Below are 18,353 nucleotides of genomic sequence, written 5' to 3' on the forward strand. Positions count from 1 at the left end.
CACCATCTGCAATGATTTTGGAGCCCCCAAAACTAAAATCTCTCACTGTTTCCATTGTTTCCCATCTATTTGCCATGAAATCATGGGACCAAATGTCATGATCTTAGTTTTCTGAATGTTGAGCTTTAACCCAACGTTTTCACTCTCCTCTTTCACTTTCATCAAGAGGCTCTTCAGTTCCTCTTCGCTTTCTGTCATAAGGGTGGTGTCATCTGCATATCTGAGGATACTGATATTTCTCCCGGCAATCTTGATTCCAGCTTGTGCTTCATCCAGCCCGACATTTTGTATGATGTACTCTGCATATAAGTTAAATAAGCAGGGTGACAATATACAGCCTTGATGTACTCCTTTCCTGATTTGGAACCAGTAGACAGTTCACTTCAGTTCAGTTCAGTCACTCAGTCGTGACCGACTCTTTGCGACCCCATGAATCACAGCACGCCAGGCCTCCCTGTCCATCACCAACTCCCGGAGTTCACTCAAACTCATGTCCATCGAGTCGGTGATGCCATCCAGCCATCTCATTCTTTGTCGTCCCCTTCTCCTCCCACCCCCAATCCTTCCCAGCATCAGAGTCTTTTCCAGTGAGCCAACTCTTCAAATGAGGTAGCCAAAGTATTGGAGTTTTGGTACTAAAAATACATCTAATTTTAGAAGTCTTTTGTGATATGCTTGCTGATGATATTCTCTAAACCAAAAATTAGGCTTTATAAAGTCTAGAAAAATGTGTCTTTTTGGTTTTTTGCTATGAGAACATAAAGACATGGAAAAGATTTTATAGACGTCTAAAACCGTTATTAGGGGACCTCTCTGGTGGTCCAGTGGTTATTAATCCATGCTTCTAATGCAGGTGGCACAGGGTTTGATCCCTGATCGTGGAACTAAGATCCCACATGTCACACAGCCCAGCCAAAAATAAATAAAATAAAAATAAAATATTAAAACTATTATTATACATGGTTATATATTTGATAAATACTCTTTACTGAAAAAGAAACACATGCAATTGGGAGGATCTGGAAAAATCCAAGATATGTGATCTCCTACCAACAAGAGTCAATCTTTAAAGTACTGTACTTCACTGACTCAATTAAGCCATCATTTTAAAAATTCACCGTTATTTTATGTACTGCTAAGAAAAATACAGTGGCCAATTAAAATATAAAACAATGTTTTCTAATTACTTATTATTCTTATTGACTATAAGACACACTATGATTTCAGAGCAGTTAAAATATAAATTACAAGACTGTCTTAAAGGAGATATGGTATTTGATACAGCTTGCAACAAACAGGAATTGAATAGCCTTTATTTCTCTGATCAGTAAGTCTTTTTTCACAAAGAGATCTTATGGCTATTATTGCATATTATAAGGAAATGATTCCTATTGTAAAGTTTAAGTAAACAAGAGTTTGTAAGTAAAACACAAGTGGAAAGGGTCAGCTATGGGAACAGTGGGACCCAGTGGCAAGTGCCCCCACAGTGACGGTGCAGGCTGTGATGGCTTGCCCCAGTGGGTCTAGCAGTGTTGGCCATAGGTGGCTGGTTCGGGTGTGGCTTTGACTATGGTCCTAGCTGCTGCTTGGCATCCTTTGTTCCTACCAGTTTTCTATTCTGGGTCCTCCAGCTTTCCAAAGAGTTCTGTGAGCTCCTCATTATTCTTTGTCTTCCTAAGTCAATAAATTCCTCAGTAAATTCTTTGTCTTCCTAAGTCAGCCAGACTTGCATCTAAGAACCTTGACCGATACTTCTGGATTTCAGCAATTTACTGAGCAGAGAGAATTGATACAATTTGCAGCAAATCAGTGATTTAGCTTTTCGAAGGACAGTTACCAATCTCTTCTACTTCTCTAAATGACCATTTCCAAAAAGGATATAAATCCAACCATGCATGCTAAGTCGCTTCAGTCGTGTCCAGCTCTTTGCAACCCTATGGACTGTAGCCCACCAGGCTCCTCTATCCATGGGATTCTCCAGGGAAGAGTACTGGAGTGGGTTACCATTTCCTTCTCCAGGGAATCTTCTCCATCTAGGGACTGAACCAGCCTCTATAATGTCTTCTGCATTGGCAGGCATGTTCTTTACCACTAGCGCTACCTGGGAAGCCCAAATCCAGCCATGTTCAACAATTAAAAAATAGTTGAATCATGCAGTATCAAAAGCACACATACACTCACTCTTTTAGAATGTAATTTACAAAGTCATAGAAGGAATATACTGCCTGTTTTACAAAGGAGTTAAATCACCAAAATATAGTTTGCTCAGTTACTATGATTCAGTGGAGAAACTAGAAATGGAAGGAATTCTTCAGTCATCATACATAAGCAAATTACATGGTAGTAAATTGTTTCCAGTTAATAATAGGAAATGCCAATTTCATTAGTCTTACTGTAACAAAAATTAATTAATTTGATAGACTGATGATTTCCTTGCACTTATTTGCAAAGTTGCCCTACCCCATTTCATAATTTGTACCCACCTTACCAAAGCAAGGTCAACATATCCCTTTTTCTTCAAAGTCCTCTGGGGTGTTGCAGCTTTAGTGAGTTTAAAAGCCGAATATTGCTTTCCTCAAGAAACACAGCTTTTAATCATATGCTGCTGCTGCTAAGTCACTTCAGTCGTGTCCGACTCTGTGTGATCCCATAGACGGAAGCCCACCAGGCTCCCCCATCCCTGGGATTCTCCAGGCAAGAACACTGGAGTGGGTTGCCATTTCCTTCTTCAATGTGTGAAAGTGAAAAGTGAAAGTGAAGTCGCTCAGTCGTGTCCGACCCTTAGCGACCCCACGGACTGCAGCCTACCAGGCTCCTCCATCTGTGGGATTTTCTAGGCAATAGTACTGGAGTGGCTAAATGGCAATAATCTGTAACACCTGTAGAGTGCTTCATTAGGACCAAGCACTGTTCTATGTCTTTATGTATAGTAACCAGTTTAATCTTCATAAGAATGCTAGGAGGAAAATATTATCACCCTTATTATCTCCATTTTATAGTTGAGGACACTGAGGCACGGAGGAATTAAGTTACCTGACTGATGACTGTAGCCCACCAGACTCCTCTGTCCATAGGATCCTCCAGGCAAGGATACTGGAAGTGGGTTGCCATGACCTCCTCTAGGGGATCCTCCTGATCCAGGGATCGAACCTGTGTCTCCTTTGGTTCCTGCATTGCAGGCAGATCCTTTACCGCTAAGCCATCAGGGAAGACTCGAAACCAGGGTTGCCTATATATACAATTTGCTTCTTTCTATACAGCTATACTTGCTCCTATGATAATCAGATGTAATTGATGGTACGCTATTATTTTCCTTAGGAGTTTCATTGAAAATAAGGACGTACACATAAATTGTCCTTCAATAATTTACCACAAAATGTTTCTCTGGTTGCCTGAAATCATACATTTCTATCTCTGATAGGTATTTGGAGTTTCCCTGGTGGCTCAGATGGGCTTTCCTGGAGGCTTAGCTGCTAAAGAATTCGCCTAGTTTGGAGACCCTAGTTTGATTCCTGGGTCTACCCACTACACTATTCTTGGGCTTCCCTGGTGGCTCAGCTGGGAAAGAATCTGCCTGCAATGTGGGAGACCTGGGTTTGATCCCTGGGTTGGGAAGATCCCCTGGAGAATGGAATGGCTACCCACTACAGTATTCTGGCCTGGAGAATTCCATGGACTATACAGTCCATGGGGCCACAAGGAGTCAGACATGACTGAGTGACATACACTTTCACTGGTGGCTCACATGGCAAAGAATCTGCCTGCAATGCTGGAGACCTGGGTTCGATCCCTGAGTTAGGAAGATTCCCTGGAGAAGAGAATGGCAACCCACTCCAGTATTCTTGCCTGGGAAATCCCATGGACAGAGGAGCCTGGCGGGCTACAGTCCATGGGGTTGCAAAGAGTTGGACACAACTAATCAACTTACACTTCACTGATAGATTATTAATACATGCATATGTATGGCTGAGTCGCTTTGCTGTGCGACTGTGCGACTGAAACTGTTGCAGCATTGTTAACTGGCTATGCTCCAATATAAAACTAAAAAGCTAAATATAAATAAATTTCTACCTCTGATTTACAGGCTGAATTGACAGAGGGCAACAGAGAAAGACAGACAGATCAAGCGACAAAAGCTATAGTGCAGGTGTCCAAGCAACCAGAAACGCTTGGCTGAGGAAGATTTCTTCTTACACTGGCAAGCTGGGGACATTCCGGTCGGGCGCCTCTGTGCCTCTGATGTGGAAAGCAGCTCAAATTCCCACACAAGAGGGGAATGTTTACCAGTCTGGGAACATTCTGGGTACTCAGGGAAGAGGGTGATAAGGGGTCTCTTCATCTTTGGGCAAAGGAGAAGGTAAAAAATCTAATAAAAATCATATAAATAGTTAGCACTGTCTCTTCCCCCTCTAGCAAATGCCTCACTCAGAGTTATAAATCATTTCAATGTACTAGAAAATCTATGAATCAACCAAGAAACATTTGCTGAGTGTCTCCTGTGATTAGGCTATGTGCTCGGAGTTTACATAAAGCCCTTTAGCAGATTAAACTCTTGTAAAGCTAACAGGTGAGACCTTAGAAACATTTACATGCCAGAATTTGTACCACAGAACATTAAGTGTAATAAACTTGGAGAAGGTAAGCTCCCTGAATGAAGGAAAACGAAAGACAAAAATGAAAAAGAAAAGACATTGAGGAAGTCTGACACCAAAGGGCTCAGTAAGGCCAGTGAGGTTGACAATACCATAACACACCTAAAAGGAAATGTACTGGTCATTACTATAACCCCCTTTTAATACATCTTAAAATCAATCTTTTTCATATCAAGTGAAAAACAAAGACATGTGACTACCTTTCCAAGGCTAATATAGACTTTTTATTTAAAAAATGCAAATACTATATATCTTTCCCCGGTAATGCTGTACCTCTGCTACTCATTCATTTCTTCACTCACTTCTTCCACAAAAGTGTTGACTGCATGAGGGTGGGGGCCAGCACTGTTGCAAGGGATTGGGTTGTGAGGATGAATAGAAAGTCATTGCTGCTGTCTCGGCTCAGTGGAAGCACTCAATGAGTAGCAATAACTATACTGAAGACAGAAAGAAATGACCATCTGTGCTGAAACATAGGAAGTAGAATTGAAGGAAGGGCGAGATAAAGTAGTAAACTACCCTGTGCTCAATCGTTCAGTCATGCCCAACTCTTTGAGACCCCATGGACTGGAGCCCACCAGGCTCCTCTGTTCATGGGGTTTTCCAGACAAGAACACTGGAGCGGGTTGCCATTTCCTTTGGCAGTCTAAATACCTGGGCGCACAGTTCCTGGTCTGGGGCTACTATTTCTTCTGGCTCGCACTCTGGCCCTCTATTGTTCCCTCCTGCCACTTTTCTCACTACCTTTCTCATCATCTTTTTTTTTCCCCTCCCGCAGCAAAGGCAGGACAAAGTCAAAGAAGCTCTTGCAGGGACTTCCCTGGCGGTTCAGTGGTTAAGAATGCACATGTTAATGCAGGGGACATAGGTTTGATCCCTGGTCTGGAAAGATTCCACATGCTGCAGGGCAACTAAACTTGAGAGCCACAACTACGAAACTTGTGGTCTAGAACCCACAAGCTGAAACAAGAGAAGCCACTGCAATGAGAAGCTGGCGCTCCACAACTACAGTGTAGTCTCTGCTCACCGCAACTAGAGAAAGCCCGTGCACAGCAACAAAGACCCAGCACAGCCAAAAATAAATATTTTTTAATTGCTCCTGGGTTGATTCGGGGAGGGAGGAAACCATTGGGTGCCATACCAGGTCCCCTATTTTTGAGCTATGGGAGAAAGAAAGGACTGGATTCTGAGGAAGAAAGGCTTTTGCCGCCGGATCATCTGTAAGCTAGAAAGGACCACAAAGGCCATCCTAGCAACTATCCACTTTACAGTTGGGGACACTAAGGCTTAAAGACTTATCCAAGGCCACACCCAATTAGTGATGCTGGTGCAGCCAGAACTCAGGCTTCTTAAGAAGAACTCAGATGGGAGATTCCATCACTGCCTTCATCAGTCTCTTCAACCTCATGTTCCTGAGAATCAGGCAGTGCTTCATTTCTGGTTCTCCAAAGAAATGAAGAACAAATGGATTAGACTGGTCACCCTATAGTCCTCCATTCCTTAAGGATAACCATGCCATGACTGTGACTCAAAGGAGTTATTTTCTCATATCTTTTGTCATTTTTGCTCTTCCCAGAAGACTGATTTTCCTCTCTATCCCTTTGAAAATATGACGACCCAATTTGAACTCAGAGCTTTAAAGATTTGTTTGATGATGGAAAATAATGTCTTTGTGCCCTGGTTTTCAGTGCGTCCTACTTTGACTTTTTATTTTTGCATGTTATTCAGTTTTCAGAACCACCTTACTTGTTTTCAATGGGTTAGTAATGACCTTGAGAGATTTATATTTTATTTCTATAAGTGCGTTCTACTAAACGCTGTCCTGTTTGCATGATGGCCTGTCTCCTCCCCACCCGTTGCCCCATGTGTCAGCTTGTCAGTAATGACCAGGTGGTACATACGTGTCAAGAAAACTAATCACCTTCTAACAGGATTTGGAACGGAATTAAGGCGGATCTTGTGCCCTTCCTGTTCCAACTTTAGCAGCTCAAGGTCCATGACTGCTTAGAGATTATTTGGTTGGCAATTGCACCTGGTGCCATCTCAGAGTCCTGGTTCTCTCTCCAGGCCCTAGGCAGTGAATTTTTTTGAGAGATTTCAGTCCTCGAATTCCTTCGAGAAGCAGTTCGGCATGTCGTTGAAACTGGCCAACTTATCCTAGGACGCCCAGCGAGGCCAACGCATCTCCCATTTTTGCAGACGATGACACCGAAGAAAATGCCGCCAAGTCGTCGGGTTCATCCAGCCCGACAGGCTTCTGCTTCTGGACACCTCCTGAACCCCTGAGGTTTGAACGCCGAGGTGTGTCAAGCTGCCAGGCCGGAGAGCCCTGAGAAGGGGTAGGGGCCGAGCGCGGTCAATACTGACCTGGCGGCCTTCGAGGCGTTCGTTCTTCCGGCCCGCCCAGTGGCTCCGGGGCAAGTCCACAAGTTCTCAGCCCTCACTTCCGAGCGAGCAACTCCTCCACCTCCTGCTCCTCCCGCGCGCTCCAGCCCGCACCCTGCCTAGGAGCCGCACCACCTGCGCGTCCGCAGGAGGCCGGGGCGGGGCCGCGGGTCGGGACCCGTGACGTCACCCGGCGAGGGGCGGGGCTGCGGGCGCCGCAGTGCAGCGCGGAGGGGCGGGCCGGGGCGGGGCCTGCGGCGCGTGACCTGGCTGCAGGAGGCCGGCACCGGGCGGAAGGTGCCGGGGGCCGGCGCGGCTGCCTCCAGTCCGGCGGGCGGGGCGGGGCGTGCCGGGCGCCGCGGCGGAGCGCTAGAGCGGGTCGGGCTTGCTGCTGCCCTCCCGGCGCTTTCTCCGCCTCCCACCTGGGCCTCCGCGTGGGGACGCGCACCTGGCAACCAGCGGCCGCCCTCCGCCGCGCCCCCGCCTTCCCCGCCCGGGCCGGGCTCCCCGAGCCGGCCCCCGGCGCGGCGCTCGCTGGCGGCGGCCGCGAGCGCTCGCTCGTTGATGCCGTTTTGCGGGTGACCCGGCGCGGCGGCGGCGGCGGCGGCGGCGCCTCCAGGTGGGGTGCGGGCGGCGGAGGCGTGTGAGTGGCTGCGGCTCGCGCGCAAGCTCGGATTTCGGGGGCGCTGGAGGAGAGCCGCCCGGCTGCGCGGCAGCCGGAGATGTGGGAACTCAGGCACCGGGGAGGCGGCGGCCCCGGCCCCGCGGGAGAGGCGGCGTCGCCACCCCGCGAGGGAGAGGCGGCCGGCGGCGACCACGAAACCGAGAGCACCAGTGACAAAGTAAGTGGAGCCCGAGCGGCGCACCCCCGCGTCCCGGGCTGCGCCCCGATGGGGCCGGGACGCCTGGATCGGGACGCCTGGGAGGCAGGGAGCGAGGGCGGGGACCCGCGGAATGTCTGGAGACGCTGCCGGCCTCTCCGCGCTCCGCCCGGCTCACTTCAGTGGGAGCGGGACCCCCGCGACGGAGAGCTTCTCGGGGTGACCGCGGCCGCTCCCGGGGTGGCTGCAGGATTCCCCTTGACTCCAGTTTACTTTCTGCGATTCCAGTGCCTCCTCCCCGGGGTCTGGGGCCGACGCTAGAACCGGGACGGTCCCTCCCACCCGAAGAGTTCGCAGCGTCTCTAGTAGCCGCGCCTCACACCTCTTCTCGGGAGAGTTAGGACTAAACTTAAGACACGCACCTTCGCTTCTAACCTGTCATCGGACCCTGACGCTCGGCTTCTCGCGCTCCCCCGTCAGCACTTTCGTTTCCTCTGTCCTTTCTCAGAATCATAGATTTCAGAGGTTTGAGAGTCTCCTACACTTGACCCCATTGTGACCCTCCAGCTTTTTTTGAGTTCGCGGCCGACAGTGCACTTCTACCAGTGGGTTTCATCTGACCTGATAACGTGAATTCATAAGGACTTTTAAAATGTCCATCTCTACAGATTGCCTTTACTTCACGTTGAAGAATAAGTAAATGTAATGCTAGTATGCTTTTTAAAAAGTTGGAGAGAGACAGACTTCAGCTTATTTGGTAATACAGTGGTGCAAGTAGAAATTTGGGCAGGGGGGGAAATCCAGTTTTACAAGTTTTTTGTCCTGGACCATTTAAGAAATTGGGCCAGGCAATAAGATTGTTTTATAAAATCTTCTATTAAATTCCATTTTATCTTAGAAACTCAAAGCACGGAAGCTAGTTCTGGAAGCATTCTTTTTTGGAAGCAGGTACTGCAGTTTGTATTACAGAAGTGAAGTAGATTGCTCAAGGTCAGGTCAGTGGCCTCTTGGAACTACAAACTGTTCCCGATTCCCTTTTTTATTGTTTGTACAGTTGCTGAGAAGGGTTTCCCTTGTGGCTCAGATGGTAAAGAATCTGCCTGCAATGCTGGGGAGCCAGGTTCAGTCCCTGAGTTGGGAAGATCCCCTGGAGAAGGGAATGACCACCCACTCCAGTATTCTTGCCTGGTGAATTCCATGGATAGAGGCTACACGCGTCCTTAGGGTGGCAAAGAGTTGGACATAACTGAGCGACTCACACACTGTTGCTGAGACTCACAGTTCCAATTTGGGGAGGGTTCCACCAGAAACTTGATGCTGATGGACTTGAGGTAACCAAAGTTGTAAAATTTAGGTGAGAACACATCCCACAACAGTGATTTTAGGAAAGAAACTTTAAAAGACAGAGCCTTTTTTTTTTTTCTTTACCCTTGAGAGGCAGGTGGAATAAAGTTATCTAAGATAGAACATGTGTGTCAAGGGATTACTCAAAGTGTAACAGTTTCTGGCTACTGAAGGTTGATGTTACAAAGCTGAAAACAGTGGGCTGAGAATAGTTTTTGTGAAAACTGCCTTGGAAACTAGACCAAAAATAGAATTAATTAGGTTGGGGTTTGTTTTGTTTTAGCACTGGTATAGTTTAGAACCAAGGAAATACCAGCTTCTCCATGATCACTTCCTTAAGTGGGAGAAAATAACAAGCTTTTAAAAAGAAAAAGCATGTTTAAGAAAGCCATCCATAAAATAACTTTTGAAGTAATTAGTTTCTTAATATCCTAATACTACATTTAAAATGAAAACTACTTCTCTGGTTTGATTGGAATCATTAGAACTGTTGTCTCTAGCTATCAGTGAGTGGGTTATTTTCACTGTATATTTATTTACAAGTGCTGCACTGTTAGGTTTTATTGTCAACCTTAATTTATCCATAAATTTACAAACTTGTGAATATGTATGATCACAATGCACACAATATATGTTCTATGTTTCTGTTAGTTTTCATTAATACATACCTAGCTGGATTCTCTTTTCTAAGAGTAGGTGGTGCCATGTGTAACCAGTTCTGTTAAGATTTCTAAATCATTAAGGATGAACATTTTTCAAGCCATGTCTAAAATATTGCATCCTTTTATGCTTGGGGCTGATGCACTGGGATGACCCAGAGGGATGATATGGGGAGGGAGGTGGGAGGGAACTTCAAGATGGGGAACACATGTACACCCAGGGCGGATTCATGTCAATGTATGGCAAAATCAATACAATATTGTAAAGTAATTAGCCTCCAATTAAAATTAAAAACAAAATAAAGAGCAGAAACATCATTTTGCAGACAAAAAAAAATATTGCATCCTTGTAGAGTTTATCGCAAGGAACTTTTGATTTGGCAAGCTCTGAGTCATTGAACTCTATCCTCTCTCCCTCCTTTCTTATCAGGGTGTATATTTGAATGCACCTGTATTTCCAGGTCAAGGGCCATTATAAAATCAGCCTGCACATCAGAGGCTGGTTAATATTTGGTTCATTTAAACTCTTCTAAGTGCCTTCTCTAGTCAAGTTACAGTAAAGGCAAAAGCACTTATGAAATTAAAGAAGTACAGGAAGTGTGTCGTGTTCTGCTATTATTGTACACCCCCATGCCATTTTGTAGTCTTTTTACAATGGTGTTATTAACATGACCTTCTCTTCCTTCAGGACCTTGAGACTTATTCTGAGAGAAAGCTCTGTGCTCCAGGGCATTAGCAAGTGAAAATATTCTCAGTTGCTAAATGCTGGAATAATACTTAAGAGATAGCAAGACCACTCCCTCAAGGAACCCCCCCTCAGGAGACACACATAATTAGATTTAATAGATGTCTGAACAAGGCTTCTTTACTTCACTCTTAGCAATGAGGGCATGCTGCTGCTGCTAAGTCACTTCAGTCGTGTCCGACTCTGTGTGACCCCATAGACGGCAGCCCACCAGGCTCCCCCGTCCCTAGGATTCTCCAGGCAAGAACACTGGAGTGGGTTGCCATTTCCTTCTCCAATGTGTGAAAGTGAAAAGTGAAAGTGAAGTCGCTCAGTCGTGTCCGACCCTTAGCGACCCCACAGACTGCAGCCTACCAGGCTCCTCCATCCATGGGATTTTCTAGGCAAGAGTACTGGAGTGGCTTGCCATTGCCTTCTCCGAGCAATGAGGGCATAGCTGGACAATATATAGAGACAACAGGAAAGGCTTGAAAGAGGAAATGAGGGTTGAGTTTGGAATTAAAAGATGCCTGTGGGCTTGCTAGGTAGACAGGTGTTAGGGAAAGGCATTCTAGGCAAAGGGTGCGTGGAACTGTTTCTTGAATCATCATTCTAGGCACAGTGAACTGAGCTTAGTTTGATAATCCTGGAGTATAAACTATAGTTTGCAAAGAAGGTTTGGGAGTTTAAGGGTTTTGCGAGGGAGGTTAAGCTTTTTTCTGTGGACTCCTGGAAGCCACTGAGAAGTTTTTGCAGAGGCATTAGCCTGTCATTCTAGCAGCAGTCTGGAGAAGGTGTTGGAAGGAGGCGAGAACTGCCACAGAGAAACCAAATAGGCGTGTGTTGCAAATGCTATACATATGAAATAAGGGGGGCACATGCTAAGTCTAGGAAGAGTGGATAGGGGTTGAGAGACAGGAAGCATATTTTAGATGATGGTGATGGAACCCTAGACAAGGGTAAGACTAATAAAAGAGCCCGCTGGAGACACATTTTGGTCCACAACTTAAGAGACTTAAGAAAAAAGCGAAAATGTTGGGCAGTTTTGCAGGGTTTTTGCGGTTGACACGGGAGATGGGTGAGTTGAGTGGGGCAGGTATGGCATTCTCTGAAGTAGGGAGGTGGCTCCAGGTGGTGGGAACGGAACTGAATGGTCAAGTCTAGAGGACTGATGCCGAAGCTCCAATAATTTAGCCACCTGATGCGATGAGCCGATTCATTGGAAAAGAACCCTGATGCTGGGAAGGACTGAGGGCAGGAGGAGAAGGGGGCAACAGAGGATAAGATGGTTGAGTGGTATCACCAACTCAATGGACATGGGTTTGAGTAAGCTCCAGGAGATAGTGAAGGACAGGGAAGCCTGGCGTCCGTGGAGGTTGCAAAGAGTTGGACAACTTAGTGACTGAACAACAACAGGAGACTTTTGATTAGGATGGAGGGGAGAGAGAACTGAAGACCAAGCCATGGGAGGTGCCCATGTTTACAGTATGGGTGGAGATGTAAGGAAAACGCCAAGATAGATCCTGAGAGCTAAAGGAGGAGGGATTGCGTAGAAGATATTGTCATTAGTATTTAGAAATGAGGAAGTGGTGGAGAACATGGGATTTAGCCAAAGACCTTCATAGAAGCCGAGGTTTAGGCCGAGGAATGTGAGAGGTAAAAATTGGTAGTAATTGTAGAAAGTGCCAGTGAAAGGAGCACAGAATAGCAGCTAGAAAGTACTGGAGGACTGAGTAACAATTTCCTTTTTCAAACAAGGAAAGACAAGTATTTATATAAAGAAGTCAAGTGGGAGTGAAGATGCTGACGAGGGTGGGCTGTCCCTAAGAAAAAGAAAGCAGACATAGTGTGGAGAATACAGATGATCGGGGTATTCGGGGAAAGGAAAGAAGGAATCGAGGTTAAATACAGAAATATTTTGAAAAACAGAAGGAGGAGATCAGTGTTTGATGCTTTAAATTTTCCCAATAAAGTAGGGTCTGAGAACCACAGAGCTTCAAGAGATCTTAGAAAAAATTTAGTTCAACCATACATATGTGTATATATGTGCATGTGTGTGTATTTTTAAATAATGAACTTGCCTTAGACTGTGTTTGTTATTACAAAAAATGACCTCAAAGAGGTGCAGAGCTGGAACTAGAACTCATCTCTGACTGGGACACTGTTGGAATGTCATTTTAGAGAGTGTAATGTCAGATGATCAAGAGGCCACCGGCGAAATGATCAAACTCAGTGAAGATTCAGTTGAATTAAAATGACACAAATTTGTTTTGTAACTGCATTTTCATAGTTCCTGACTTGGTAGTGGTAGTAGCAATACTTTGGCCACTTGATGTGAAGAGCCTACTCATTGGAAAAGACCCTGATCCTGAGAAAGGTCGAAGGCAAAAGAAGAGAGTGGCAGAGGCTGAGATGGTTAGATAGCATCACCAACTCAGTGGACATGAATCTGAGCAAACTCCAGGAGATAGTGAAGGACAGGAAAACCTGGTGTGCTGCAGCCTGTGCGGTCATAAAGAGTCGGACATGATTTAGCAACTGAACAACAACAAAGCAGTAGTAGTTGTGATCGTTGATGCTTTTAGAGTGATTTAGAGAAAACAGTAAATTTGCATCTTAACATTATTTGCTCCCTAACTGTATGAGTTAGGAATATTTCTCATTTAATAGCTGAGAATAAGAAAGGGCTTCTGTGGTGGTTCACTTGGTAAAGAATCTGCCTGCAATGCAGGAGACCCATGTTTGATCCCTGGGTAGGGAAGATCCTCTAGAGAAGGAAATGGAAACCCACTCCACTATTCTTGCCTGAAAAATCCTATGGAGAGAGGAGCATGGCAGGCTACAGTCCATGGGGTTGCAAAGAGCCGGACATTACTGAAGAGACTTAGCACTGGAAACAGTAAAGAGACTGAGAGAAAATGCTGAAATGAGGAATATAAACTACTGTTCTTTCAAGTAAGAGCGATTTGTTGTTGTTTAGTCACTAAGTTGGTTCCAACTCTTTGCAACCCTATAAACTGTAGCCTACTAGGCTCCTCTGTGCATGGGATTTCCCAGGCAAGAATACTGGAGTGGGTAGCCATTCTCTGTTCCAGGGAATCTTCCAGCCCAGGGACTGAACCTGCAACTCCTGCACTGGCAGGAGATTCTTTACTACTGAACCACCAGGGAAGCTCAAGAACTGTTTAGATTCAAGATTTTTAAAAGGCTTCCCTCCTTTTAGGCACAGAACTCTATGTCACTTGAGGCTTTCCATATGCTTGTTTGCAGTTTTAATGCTAGGTACAGGAATCCTCAGATATGCAGATGACACCACCCTTATGGCAGAAAGCGAAGAGGAACTAAAAAGCCTCTTGATGAAAGTGAAAGAGGAGAGTGAAAAAGTTGGCTTAAAGCTCAACATTCAGAAAACTAAGATCATGGCATCTGGTCCCATCACTTCATGGGAAATAGATGGGGAAACAGTGGAAACAGTGTCAGACTTTATTTTTTTGGGCTCCAAAATCACTGCAGATGCTGATTGCAGCCATGAAATTAAAAGATTCCTTGGAAGGAAAGTTATGACCAACCTAGATAGCATATTTAAAAGCAGACTTTGACAACAAAGGTCTGTCTAGTCAAGGCTATGGTTTTTCCCGTGGTCATGTATGGATATGAGAGTTGGACTGTGAAGAAAGCTGATCGCCAAAGAATTGATGCTTTTGAACTGTGGTATTGGAGAAGACTCTTGAGAGTCCTTTGCACTGCAAGGAGTTCCAGCCAGTCCATCCTAAAGGAGATCAATCCTGGGTGTTCATTGGAAGGATAGATGCTGAAGCTGAAACTCCAATACTTTGGCCACCTGATGGGAAAAGTTGACTCATTGGTAAAGACCCTGATGCTGGGAGGGATTGGGGGCAGGAGGAGAAGGGGACGACAGAGGATGAGATGGCTGGATGGCATCACCGACTCAATGGACATGAGCTTGGGTAAACTCTGGGAGCTGGTGATGGACAGGGAGGCCTGGTGTGCTGCGATTCACAGGGTATCTCAAAGAGTCGGACATGACTGAGCAACTGAACTGAACTGAACAGGAATCCTCTGTAGAAGGAAATGGTAGCCTACTCCAGTATTCTTGCCTGGAGAACTCACGGACAGTCCATAGGGTCACAAAGAGTTGGACACAACTGAAGTGACATAGCAGCAGCAGGTAAAGGAATCAGTGTGAACCTCAAGGGACCTGTAGTGGAGTGGAGAAGCTGACACTCGTCTTCTGACTCACTTTTTAGGGGACTAGATGTTAGAGGGGTGGAAGTTGTGATTGATTTAACGAATAATCCTTTGTTGCCTTCTAAACTGCTGCTTACTTTCATTAGTGTAGAGATTTCTTTGGAACCATCTTCTTGAATGATTTTCTGCCTGCCTTTTCAGTCCCCAGCGTCAAGAAGCACTTCAGTTCTCTTGCCCTGACCGTGGGCTCCTGTGTACTCTTCAGCAGTCCCCATGACCTGTGTGACATGCACTAAAGTGACTGTGCTTATTACACTGTGCAGTTTGACATACGCATACGCCCATGAATTTATCACTGCAATAAAGATAGTGAACAAACCCGTCACCACTAAAAGTTTGCTTCTGCCCTTTTGTAATTCCCCTTTTACCCTTTGATAATCACGGATCGGGCTTCCCTGGTGGCTCACTGCTAAAGCATCCACCTCCCAATCCAGGAGAGTTAGGAGACGTGGGTTTGACCCCTGGGTCAGAAGATCCCCTGGAAGAGGAAATGGCAACCCATTGCAGTAATCTTGCTGGGACAATCCCATGGACAGAGGAGCCTGGCAGGCTGCAGTCCATAGGGTCACGAAGAGTCTGACACAATTGAGCGAAAGAGCATGGAAATCACTGATCTGCTTTCTGGCACTGTAGCTGAATGTGTATTTTCCAGAATTTTGTGCAAATAGAATTCAATACATACATATATGCATATACCCGCATGTATGTATACATATACATATCATATGTACATTTTGTCTGGCTTCTTTTTACTCAGCATAATTTTTTTGACATTCACCCATATTGTTGCATACATCAGTAGTTCGTTTTTGTTGCTGAGTAGTTTTCCATTGTATGGATGAAGCCCAGTTTGTCCTTTTCAACATTTGAGTTGTTTCCAGTTTGGAGCTATTGCAAAGAAAGCTGCCGTGATCACTGTGTACAGTCTTAGTGTGGACATATGCTTTCATTTCTTTGGGGCAGATACCTAGGATTGAAATGACTGGGTCATAAGGTGGATATGTATTTAACTTTTTAAGAAACTGCCAAACTTTTCCAGAATGATTGTACACATTCCCACCTGCAGTGTATGAGAGGCCCAGTTTCAATACACCTTCTCTGAGACTTGGTATGTTCAGTTTTTATTTTTTAGCTATACTAGAAGATGTGTCATAGTATCTTATTGCGGTTTTGATTTGCAAGTATCTTTTCCCAGTCTAAGCTGTTTTCTCTTTCTCTTAACAGTGTCTTTTGAAAAGCAGAACATTTTAATTTTGAAGTGGTTTTATTTATCAGTTTTTCTTTTATGAATCCTACTTTTTTGTTGTCATATTTAAGTCTTTGCCTAACCTTAGGTCCCGAAGAGTTTATGGAATTGTATAGCTTTATGTAAATGTCTGATCTATTTTTAATTAATTTTTGTAAGTAGTGTGAAGTATGGATCAAAGTTTTTCCTTCCTCCCTTCCTTTTATATATGGTTATCTAATTATTCCAGCATTGTATATTGAATTACCTTTCAACTTTGTTGAAGTCAATTGGCCATATAAGTGTAGATTAATTTCTAGACCCTTTCTTCTATTCCATTGATCAGTTTTTATGCCAATATCACAGTTACAGCTTTATAATAACTTTTGAAACCAGTGTAAGTCCTTCAGTTTTGTTTTTATCTGCAGGTGATTCTGGCTCTTAAGGTCCTTTTGCATTTTCATATAAATTTTAGAGTCAGTCTGTTTATTTCCACACAAAATAGAAGTCAATTGAGATGACTGGGATTACACTGGATCTGCAGATCAGTTTGTGGAAAAATTGTCATTTAAATTCCCTTTCTGCCTCCTGGCTACATTGCTTCAAGCTGAGTAAACTTGGGGCACTTTACTCAATCTTTGTGAGCCTAAATTTTTTCACTTACAAAAAGGATGTGATTATTTACTTATCTATAAGGTAATGTGAGGTATAAATAAATTGACATTTGTAAAGTACTTTTGAAGTTCGTTTCTCTGTAGGAATGAGATTTGCAGGGTAATAAAGAAACTTTATTTCAACTTCCATTCATTTACCAGAAATACTTTCATTATTTTTATATTTGCAAAAGAATAGCCCTTAGCCCCTCATAGTCAGAAGCCCTCATTTCATGAGTGCTAAAAGGTGTTCCCAAGCAAGGTGACATGGCCAAAATTATTCACCTAGCAAGAATGGTTGAGAACTATTTTAATCTTAAATGTTAGCATAAGTTTATAGACTCAGTTCATTCAACGCTTATTTACATAGTAAGTGCCAGCCACTGTGCAAGGTCCTCTGCCAACCTCTAGGGAGTCAAAAGTGAAGCCAGTAGTATTTCCTCTTTGGGGCACATCACCTTTATTACCAACTGGACTTTGAGGCAGTTTGTTGGAAAGTGCAATGCTTTTATTTTTTAAGGAAACCAGAGGCTGAGTTTCTTTAGGGTCAAGTGTTTTGCCTTTTGTCATTGCTAGTTAAAGTAGGGGTGGAATTAGGACAGGCAGCCCTCATATCTGTGGGTTGTGAGTCCATGGATTCAACCAACTGTGGATCAAGATATTTGAAAAAAAAAAAAAATCCCAGAAAGTCCCAACAAGGAAAATGTGCATTTGTAGCATCCTCACAACTGTGTTTGGGTTTCCCTGGTGTCTCAGTTGGTAAAGAATCTGCCTGCAATGTAGGAGACCCAGGTTTGATCCCTGAGTGGGGAGGATCCCCTAGAGAAGGAAATATCAACCCACTCCAGTGTTTTTGCCTGGGAAGTCCCATGGACAGAGGAGCCTGACAGGCTGCAGTCCATGGGGTCACAAAGAGTCGGACACGACTTAGCAACCAAATCACAACTGTTTGTAAGATGCTTCCTGATGGCTCAGTGGGTAAAGAATCTGCCTGCCAATATAGGAGATGTGGGTTCGATCCCTGGGTTGGGAAGATCCCCTGGATAAGGAAATGGCGACCTACTCCAGTGTCCTTGCCTGCAAAATCCCATGGACAGAGGAGCCTGGCAGGCTACAGTCCAGTGGGTTGCAAAGAGTCAGATACAACTGAGTGACTAAGCACACACACAATTGTTTACATTGTACTTACAACTGTTTACATTGTCTTAGGTTTCATAATTAATCTAGAGATGATGTAAAGTATATGAAAGAATGTATATAGATTGTATCCAAATACTGTACCTTCTCTGATTTTTGTATCTTAGAAGGTCCTGGAACTAATCCCCACCCTCCAGCCCCCATCCCCACCAGGGACTGAGTGACGAATGTACTTGAAACTCCCGACTCCTAGTGTGGTACTCTTTCTGCAGCCTGGTGATATGCCTTATGGAACCACTTCCATTAGTCACCATCTCCGTCACGACCACTTACCCCACGCTTCCAACACTCTGGGTTATTGACAGTGAAAAAAAGAGTAGCAGAGCAAAGAAATAAAAGTGATGTGTTCCATTGTTCCAGATGTCGAAAACCTGCTGGCACGTCACACTAACAGCAGGTTCCCTGATATTTGCAGGAGATGTCC

At 44.7% G+C, this 18,353-nt stretch overlaps 1 protein-coding gene across 1 annotated transcript in view; it reads left to right on the forward strand.

Moving 5' to 3' along the window:
* The first annotated feature begins 7,346 nt into the window (after positions 1–7,346).
* The window catches only part of CDS1 (CDP-diacylglycerol synthase 1), a 79,855-nt gene continuing 68,848 nt past the window's right edge, over positions 7,347–18,353 (forward strand). The window contains exon 1 of the mRNA XM_088836448.1: positions 7,347–7,879. Coding sequence (XP_088692574.1) covers positions 7,760–7,879 — 120 coding nt within the window. The 5' untranslated portion in view covers positions 7,347–7,759. The remainder of the gene's footprint in view (positions 7,880–18,353) is intronic.

This window comes from Moschus berezovskii, chromosome 5 (assembly GCF_049115385.1).
Source record: "Moschus berezovskii isolate FMDL1 chromosome 5, NW_MosBer_1.0, whole genome shotgun sequence".
Classification (NCBI taxonomy): Eukaryota; Metazoa; Chordata; class Mammalia; order Artiodactyla; family Moschidae; genus Moschus; species Moschus berezovskii.